The 9,912-nt window shown below is 41.0% G+C and overlaps 2 protein-coding genes across 3 annotated transcripts in view; one reads left to right on the top strand and one right to left on the bottom strand.

The window, feature by feature from the left end:
• snrpb (small nuclear ribonucleoprotein polypeptides B and B1) overlaps positions 1-2,786 on the bottom strand; it is a 4,235-nt gene extending 1,449 nt beyond the window's left edge. The window contains exons 1-5 of the mRNA XM_008321236.3: positions 2,644-2,786; positions 1,539-1,690; positions 1,129-1,240; positions 894-1,046; positions 679-808 (exon numbers count right to left, since the gene is read on the bottom strand). Coding sequence (XP_008319458.1) covers positions 679-808; positions 894-1,046; positions 1,129-1,240; positions 1,539-1,690; positions 2,644-2,646 — 550 coding nt within the window. The 5' untranslated portion in view covers positions 2,647-2,786. The remainder of the gene's footprint in view (positions 1-678; positions 809-893; positions 1,047-1,128; positions 1,241-1,538; positions 1,691-2,643) is intronic.
• A 62-nt stretch (positions 2,787-2,848) lies between these two features.
• On the top strand, positions 2,849-7,423 carry LOC103386823 (E3 ubiquitin-protein ligase RNF182). 2 transcript variants are annotated; one of them, XM_017036485.2, is made up of 8 exons: positions 2,849-2,937; positions 3,880-4,706; positions 5,067-5,181; positions 5,261-5,414; positions 5,613-5,680; positions 5,780-5,924; positions 6,004-6,230; positions 6,297-7,423. In XM_017036485.2, exons 3-8 carry the CDS (start codon positions 5,134-5,136, stop codon positions 6,477-6,479), a joined length of 825 nt encoding a protein of 274 aa, XP_016891974.1. In that variant the 5' UTR covers positions 2,849-2,937; positions 3,880-4,706; positions 5,067-5,133; the 3' UTR covers positions 6,480-7,423. The 2 variants fall into 2 exon arrangements, with proteins under 2 accessions (XP_016891974.1, XP_016891975.1); XM_017036486.2 differs by having other exon boundaries at positions 5,067-5,151.
• The last annotated feature ends 2,489 nt before the right edge of the window (positions 7,424-9,912 follow it).

The following is a 9,912-nucleotide window of genomic DNA, read 5'->3' on the forward strand; positions in this document are numbered from 1 at the left end:
AACTTTAACAAGATTGCCAGTACCTGCACTGGCCATACAGCCCCACAACATGATGGAACCACCACCAAATTTAACTGTGGGTACAACAACAGTGTTTGTCTTGGAATGCTGTGTTCTTCTTATCTGAGATTTTTCTTGGCCTGCAGTGGCGGGCCTTAACTAGAACTGAGCCTGTGGGTCTTCCATTTTCTCACCATATTCCTCACAGTGGAAAGGGACAGCTGAAGTCTCTGAGCTAGCTTTTTGTATCCTTCCCCTAAACCATGATGTTGAACAATCTTTGTTTTCAGGTCATTTGACAGTAATACATGTTCCAGTAATTATTGCTAAAGGTATTCAAATTAATAAAACAACAAGGGTTTATGCACCTGCCTACTTTTGTTTAAGTAATTATTGCACACTTTCTGTAAATCCTATAAACTTCATTTCACCTCTTAAATGTCACTGTGTTTGTTTGCTATATGATATATTTAATTGAAATTGCTGTTCCGAACAACCAATGATACATAAAGGAAAATCTTGAAACCGATCAGGGGTGCCCAAACTTTTTCATACCACTGTATAACACCACAGAACTCAAAATTTTCTAAAATGTACATATGGATATTTGAAGTTGATTAAATAACACGACAATAAAACAGAGCCCATTGTTTGGTGTGATGAGGGAGAGACAATCACCTGGAGGGGGGGCTCCACGGCCCATTGGCGGCGGGGCTCCTCGCCCTGGAGGATACTGTGTTGGGGCACCAGCAATACTTGCTCCGGCAGCTGCAGCCGCTACGGTACCTCTGCCCTGTGGAGTCATGACCTACACACACACACACCAAAGGTCACCACCTGATCATGCACCCATACTGCATGTCAACAAATATTAAAGCTATTGCCATGGTTACCTGTTGTGAAGGCCCACCCACTCCTCTGACAGGCCCAGCCAAACCAGCTGGAGCCTGAGGCATTGGTGCCCCTGCAGGAACGCCACGACCTGCAGCACGACCCACTCCTGGACCGCCAGCCACGCCTGCCAATGGCACTCGTGCAATACCAGTCTAATGAAATATCAGAGGTCAACAATCTGAGACAAAAAAAAAAAAATCCTCAGAAAGAGCAGTGGATGTAGTTGGTACTCACATCTTTAGGAGGTGGACCCTCCACTGTCATGGACACCAGGTTTTCTCCCCTCAGCAGAACCAGACCCAGAACCCTGCGCTCCTCACGTTCCGGCTGCTTTGAGTTTTTAGGCCTGGAGACACAGGACAATGACAAATGTATTTATGTAAATGGACTTACTCTATTGTCAAGACTAACTTGGTTATTCTGCTTTCGTCCATCATCTTCATCCTTCACTATTTTCACATTTAATTTCAGTTTGTAACACATTAGAAACTTTAGACTTGCTTAAAAAAAAACACCTCCAGATTATTTTTTTGGAATTGAAAATACAAACTATTTCAGGGTGCTTTCTTTAATATTCTCCATCCTGACATAGGTATACATCTACAGATATAGGTATCGGTGGGAGAAGTGGACGTGTGACCTACTTGATCTTCCTGAACTCGTCACAGTCACAGAGGATCAGGTTCATGTGTTTGTCGAAGGCCTTGAAGGTTCCTATAAAGATTCGCCCATCCTGCAGGATGCACCTCATCCTGTAGTCGATGTGCTGCAGCATCTTACTGCTCTTTCCCACCGTCTGTAGACCAATCAGAAAACAACTTCACTTGACATGACCACACAAGCGCATTCACCACTGCCTGTAAGTAAATGGCTAACAGTGGTGAAACACAAGAACTGACTCCCAACGTTCCAAGCATGGTAAACCGGAACTGTACATTTATAGGAGGCTGTTCAGTAGAAGTCACCTCTCCGCTATTGGCTCTTGGATAAACAGGTGATACATTTTCAAGAAATCAAGAGAGTATAGTCGGTCACATAAACAACTATAGATGATCAACTGTGGACCTCAGCAGGTCCATAATTTGATTAAATGTTGAATCAGGACCAGGACGACTCTCGAAACAGTCTACGCCCTGTCCCCTGTTTAGATTCCATTGAATAAACCTGGTTAAAAGTAAGAACAAGTCCAGTCTTACTTGGAACAGGCTCAGAACCCAAGTGGGTCCAGGGTTTCAATTGATCCAAAGACAGATCTAGAGTCTGAGCAGCCTTGGACTAAATCAGACGACCTCAAATGTGAATTTTCTCATAATCTATGCTGATCAGCTCTGCAACTGTTCAGATGCTTTACTGAAGAGAGTTTATCTTCGAGTGGAGGTGGAGGTTAATTCATTCATTTTTAACATTAATTACCGTTCAAATAATTAGTGAATCAAACAAAGGACTGGAAATAAACTAATCTCTGCGCTAAAAGGCTAACATGGAAGCTAACGACAGACAAACATTCATTCACTTTCTTGTGATTCTCCCAGTGATTTATTTCTCACAGGAACTTTGTCTACAGAGAATGTCATTAGTTCACTATTATCAACTCAACAATTTTCTGGTCAGTGCGGCCGTGCAGCTTGTGGACGTTACATCGACGTTTATATAAATTCCCGCCATATCCTTAAAAACAGCTAAAAGAATAAAAATACAGAGATTTTCAGGTCGAACCGAGACAAAACCCTTCTCCAGACAAACACTTACCATGGTTACGCTTCTGATTGCTCCGATCTCTGTCGGATTCAAAGAAGAACCTTAAAAAATTGGACCCGCGGATTATCCGCCAGGGCCGTCTTTATGTGCAGCTAAAGGAAGTGATGCAACAGGAAATGTGTAGCCGCACAGAACAATCCCCCCCGTAACAAAAGCAACAAAAGACGTTCCGTCTGTCAATGCCCTATCCGGGTCGCTTCCATTTGCGCATGCGCAAATCTTGGGCGCCATCTTGGACAGCGAAACACGGGGACTCTGTATTTAAACGAATCACAACAAAGATATGTATGTCTCTCAAATGCTCAGTAATTTATTTTTCAATAAATAATATGCATAAAAATGCCCTGTTTAGTGTTTTTGTTTGATGTTTCATATATTAAATATAGAAAGAAAGAAAGAGAAAAAGAAAAAAGAAAGAACATTATTAGCATTCAGCATCAGAACAGCAAGAAAAACATGCAAGAAAAGACCCTAGAAAAAATTAACTTTTTTTTATTGTGTTATGTGTATTCTTATTATTAAATTCTTAAATGCTTTTAATACAATATACCAAATTATCTCTACGTATTAGAATTTGACTATTTTATAAGACTATTTTCTTATACTATTTATCTATATATCTCTCTATATGTATATTTAGAAAGCATTAAATAAGTTTCAGCAAGTGGGGATAGCATATAAAATTGATTATAACCAAAATAATACTATATACAGTATACATTTTTGCGAATACTGTGATTCTGTAATATATATATATATATATATATAAATATATATATATATAAGCGATTTGCGGCAATACAAACAGGCTGTACTGCACAACACTGTTATTTGAACGAAGGTTATCCAAGTGGCCCTGTCGACACAATCGCTCCTTCCTTCCTTCCACCCTTCCTTCTTTATTTCTTTCTTCATTTCATTCTTCATTTATTTGACCTTCTTTATAGTTTACCCTCTGTCCTTCACTCTTCCCACACATCCTTTAGTCTTCCTCTTTTATTATTACTTTCTCCATCCTCTTTATTGTTTATTGTTGTATAAATGCATAGTGAATAAACTATAAATATGACCCTCTCTTTTATTTACTATAAGCTTTAAAATCATATTTAAATGAAATGACAGAAATGAAACTGTAAAATTAATAAATTAATTAAATGTTTGAGTAATAATCAAAACATGATCATCTCCATCCTCATCATCACATGAACATTTCCCATCATCCCACAGCAGGTTGGTTACCATGGTGACCAAAGCTCTTAACCGACCGCGCACCGCAGTGACAATGAGAAGGAGGAGGAGAGATGTGAGTCACCGACACTGAACAGAGCAACTGACCCAGAAAGAGACGACCACAGATAAGAATCGTAAGCCTGTGAATTTGCTCCCCGTTGCTTCAACTTATTGGGCAACCACACTGTTGCTTTAACCTGAGGCTTCAGAGCTCCTGCAGCAGCCACAGCAAAGGCAGCAACAGCTACAGCAAGGACAACAGCAACGACAGACAGCTTCATCAAGAATATTAGCACCTGCATTTGATACATACAACAAGCAGCAACAGCTACAGCGAGGACAGCAGCCACGACTGCAGGATTAGCAATAGCAACACCCAAAATAGAAACATTTAGAGCAAAAGCAGTAGCAGCAACTACAGCAGCATTAGCTGCCACTACACCAACATCTGAAACTGCCAGCACAGCTGCAACTACAGCAACAGTTACATCCACCGCAGTAGCAACTACGGAAAGAGCAACAGCTGCAGCTACAACTACACCGACAGCAGTAACATTTACAACACAGCAACTACATCAACAATAGTAGCAGGTACAGTTAGAGACAGCAGTAGCTTTGGCAACGGGCTTCCAGGACGTTGCTGTAATATGGACAACATGTTTAAATTTACCAGTGACCAGAGCTACAGGCAGTGAGTGCAACTAAGAAAACAACAATGGAAAAGTAAACAAACTCAAGTACTTCATCACCGAGCGACCAGGCTGTGATCACGGTTCTTGAATAATGGGCCCAAAAACAATTTAACCTTCAACAGCATCCAGCAGGTGAGTGAAGATACTCACTGAAAACGTAACGCAATAAAACATGTTAACAAAGGTTACTTTTTTTTTAAACTTGAAAGACACAATGCCATTAGCTCAGCTCAGCACAAAATTGTAAACATTTAGTGTAACTAAAAAAAACAGTGTACTTCTTAATCAGATAAATAACATACCTACCTGGTACAAACAAATACCGTTAGCCCATTTTACCATAAACAAAGGACCGATTATTGTTTATCGCAACAGTGGTAATAACCTCACTTGGCAGAGTGTAATGAATCTGATTGATCAGTTTACAGCTGTTTCTATGGCAACGCCCACTAATCATAACAGCATCTGTGACCAGAAGTTTTCTTTCTACAGTTTCAGGTCAAGTAAAGCTCCGGTCTTTTGACTTCATCTGTTGGCGATAAAGACAACTGCTAATAGGATGGACCAAAACAAAGAGGTAGAGTCTGACCGGGAGGTGGAGGGCAAGGTGATTTCCTCATCATCCTTCATTCTAGCACCATGGTGCCTACAGGGACACAATAACTATTTTCATATGGTACATTTAGGTGCAGACCTGGGCTCAGTCCCTAGTTTACACTCTGGAAGAGCTGGAGTGTAAAATCTGCTACAACCGTTATGACACCCGCAGCAGGAAACCCAAACTGCTGGGTTGTCTCCATCGAGTCTGTGCCAAGTGTCTGAAGAAAATGGTGGACATGGGTAAGTAGGTCAGAGGTACAGACTCCGAGACAGACTCCGAGACACACACTTGCAGAGACAGATGCTCAGAGACACAGACTCCCAAAGACACGCACGTTTCTTTCGATGTGATGTCACCCGGAGCGTGACCAATCAGGTTATACAGATGTTTCACAGTCATCACGTTGGGCACATGTTTTCTGTGTGACTTGTTCTCAGGAGAGTCGTCTCCGTCTATCATCACATGTCCATTCTGTCGCCACGAGACGCATGTCCCTGATGAGGAGGTTAGTAGACGTTTGACCTTTGACCCTGTGGTCTTCAATGATGGTAGTGACGCGTGTCCTCTGTCCTATTGTTGGTCCCCCCCCCCCGTGTTTATGTAGGTGTGGCTGATGGAGGATGACCGTCACATCCTCGCTGTTCTGTCATGTCAGGACCAACTTCGTCGAGGTAGAGGAAAAGGAGGGGAGGGAGGAGGAGGAGGAGGAGGAGGAGGCGAGGTAGTTCGGAGTCCAGCCGCTCTGACCAGTAAGAGAGAATTCTTCATTGACCTCAGTAATGATGTCATAATGTGTGAATGAACACCAGTTTTTTTTTTTTTGGTTAGGCAACAGCGTGACAACAGCCACTCACCGCTCCTCCGACTGTCTGGTCATCACCATCATGGAGCTTACAGAAGATTCTCCATCCTCGGACTCACTGAACACACTCAACGTGCTGTACCGCCCGCAGAGCCCCGCCCTCGACTCGCTGCCCTGTGACCCCCCAACGCACAAGTGTCACAGCTGGACATCACGCAGCTGTCCACGCTGCCTGCTGGGTGCCCTGTGTCTGGTCAGTGTCTTTGTGTGATCACGTGTATGCTGTGTACAGGAAACATGACTATGTGTATCTCTTTAGGTGTACTTCAGCTCTTTGCCTCTGGGGATTTACTTGCTCATGATTGGTCAGCTGTGGATGGGCGTGGTCCTGGTCAGTCTGGTCCCATGCACGCTGTTGCTGCTTGTCCTCTACGGTTTCTGTCAGTGTCTGTGCACTGAGTTGATGGAAGTGCTCGCCACGTGCACATGTCTGGTGTCATGACAGCTGGTGAACACACACACAACAAGAATACCGTCTATAGCGACACTCACCCAACTCACCTGTGCAGTATGACTCCGCCTACATCCGAAAACCAGCATTACACGCTCAAAACAAAAGCCAATCACAGAGAAGGGGCGGAGCCTCTGTGATGCTTTACTGTGAATTGTTTTTTGTTTTTTTTTGCCTCCTGCCATAAGAACTCTACTTCAATCATTTGCCAATCACGTCATCACCTGCGGATAACATCTAATGACAAGTCCAGATCTGTTGTCATAGCTTAGCAAAGAGTTGAGCAGGGGCTGGACTGGCTGCTGTCACCGTGTCAGCAGCTGCCCCCACCTCCAAACACAACCATGACTAAGTAACAGCAACATAGGCTACAATACTAGCGAGTGTTGTGTCTTACTTTCAAAGCACTTTGGTCAAAGCTCTGGGCCTATTGGCTGAATTCTATTAGACTGTTTGCATAGCTGAGGTCATTTTGAACGAAATCAGATGTAAAGATTTTAAAGATAAAAAAAAAAAAGTTATTTCTTCATAGGTATTTTATATTTGAATGTTTTGTTAGGCTAAGCTAAAAAAAAAAAAAGGTTATCCTTCATCTGCCTGTTTGTGCTAAGCTAGGCTAACAGCTCTGGACAAGACTGCAGTGTTTTATTGTCTGGTTTTTTTTTTTTTTTTTAATGTGCCACTGTATTGCAATTATATCTGTGATAATGATGAAGGGGATTATGACCATGATGGTTACAGTGTCAGAAGAATGGTGATTGATGACTGTATCCTAACCATAAATTTGATTGAAATAAAGACAAAATCAATGATAAACATATATTTATCGACAACAATGCTACGTGACAGTACAAGACATGATTTTTTTTCCTAAATTTGACACACCCTGGTTACTTCCCTTGTTGTTGTAATACATTTGTGATGGTGATGTTAAAAGCAAATAATGCTAACATAGTAAACTTTTTTTATTTTATTTTAGCCAATGACCTTACCCAGTCCCTCTGAATCCCACATAACAGTGTTTCTCAACTTTTTTTTTTTTTTGTCGCACAGCACATATTTATCACCAGGAAAAACCCCATGGCTCACCACCAAACCAAAATCTCACATAAATGTACTACTCACAATTTACTAAAACTTCGTTTAGTTGTAGGCAACACTGATATAATGGCAGGAATTGAAGAAAGACACTCATCTTCTTTAACAGATCTGATTTTCTTTTTTAGTTTTCACAGCCGTCCGCTGCCACCTTGCAGAAGAGGATTAAATTGCTCTGCCTGTCACACATTGAGGAACAAAGAAAATGCAATTGCAATAAATAAATACTAGTTTTTGGACCAAGTCTACTACTATCAAGCTAACGTTGACCGTGGGAACAAAGAAAATGCAATTGCAATAAATAAATACTAGTTTTTGGACCAAGTCTACTACTATCAAGCTAACGTTGACCGTGATCTGCTGGAATAAAGAAAAGAGAGGTGAAAAAAAAAAAAATAACAACCCTCGGTCCGTGTGCACAGGTGAGTTCCTGTGAAGAGCCCGGAAGAACACAGCTGTTAATTAAAACCCTGGCGTCCCGCAGGGACAAGAACACAATTGTTTATAGAAACCAGGAGCTCGTGGAACACTGACAGAAACTGGAAGGAGCCGGGATCTCTGCAGGTAGGAAACACAATACACAATACATTTAGCTTATCTACTGTTTGGATCTAATCTTTCTTTAAGCTATACACGTTTCCACACCAAAGCCTGTAGAAAAAACTAACTGTTGAAGTTGTCAGGTTTTAAGACATGACAATATCTTTAACTGGAGTAATGGACGCAGCAGCTGGTCCACAGCTATCCAGGTCAAATATCTGCATACATTCATGGAACTTGTGTTTGGGAAAAACAATTTCTCAGAGATCAACCAAAAAATAAAATCTTTTATTTTTAAGTCGTGGTAACGTTGGATTGCAGGAAAACAACAAAGAAACAACAAGGACAAAGAACCTGCTGCTTTAATGCTGCATAAATGTTACAGAATTATGGTGTCGACCAAACCACTGCTGTGTTTGGTCATCCTGTTTCGTTGTTATCGTTGTTTTAAATGCCCAGTCTATGTTCAGTACCAAATGTCCCTGAGTGAGGTGTGGAACAAAAAAGGCTGTGATTTACTGCGCGGGGGGACTAGTCTGTAAAGTGCATGTTTTTTACTGGATTTTCACTAGCGTTGACCAGCAGATTAGCGGTATCAGATTTTCTGCCATTCCAAATAACTAAGGACTTGCTTTAGATGATAGAAAGAGAGAGGGAGAAAGGAAAAGAGAGCAAGAAAGCAACGGGTAAAATGACCCAGCGAGGGGTGGGCGACAGTGGGCAAGACAGCGCGACAATATCGGGGGCCACTAAGCGTAGTTGAGCTAGCAGCTTCCCTCACGGCTTCCCCATGGCGTAAAACTGAATGAATGCCAGTCCTCGGTTCGGCATATATTTACTTATTTTGAAGGAAATTATTTTCAATGAAGATGTGAGATATGTTAACACAGCTGAAACCGATTTTGCTGGTTCAAGAAGTTATAAAACTAGCCTTCCTTTGAGCTAGTTTAGTATCTGGAGTTTCACATTTGTGGGTTGGGGTATACTCTGAATAGAATAGCCAGAAAAACAGAGCTTTAATGTGAAACTATTCCATGCAGGAAATAGCCAAGAAACTTGGATTTCCTAAAATGAAGCATACTACTCACATCGGATAACAGCACAAATGGGACTAGAAAGAGATGTGGGAGGCTCCAGTCCACATCTGAGCAAGATGACAAGTTCATTGGAGCCTTTAGTTTGAGAAGTTGGCATCTTTATCAAATGGTATGCTGACTCTAGGGCCTTCTAGTTAGAGTGGCTTATCTTTTTTTGGCCATATCTGAGCCAAAAAAAAAGCCAAGAAAATGAAAAGATTATTATGGGCAAAAGAACATAGGTTTTGGACAGAGGCAGATGTAATGAAGAGGGCCAACACAGTTAGCAGTGTCCATCAAGTCAATCCAAGTTTTGGGAAGTACTTCCCAAAGAGTGGAATTTCTTCCATTACCTCAACAAATTAACAGCGAGAATGCCAAAGGTTTGCAATACTGTAACTGCTGCAAAGGGAGCATTCTTTGAGGAAAGCAAAGTTTAAAGAACAAAATGTATTATTTCAAATAATTTTTTTTTTTTTTATAATATCGTCAATTTCTTGACTATATGTTATACGCATTTTGCAACTCTTTTGGAAAATAAAAGTGCAAGTTTTAATATAAAACAATTGTATGGATGACCCAACTTGTGAACGGTAGTGTATACAAATATATATGTATAAATATATATATATATATGTGTATATATATATATATGTATATATATTTATATATGTATATATATGTATATATGTATATATATGTATATATAT

Source organism: Cynoglossus semilaevis, chromosome 11 (assembly GCF_000523025.1).
Source record: "Cynoglossus semilaevis isolate Cse_v1.0 chromosome 11, Cse_v1.0, whole genome shotgun sequence".
Lineage (NCBI taxonomy): Eukaryota > Metazoa > Chordata > Actinopteri > Pleuronectiformes > Cynoglossidae > Cynoglossus > Cynoglossus semilaevis.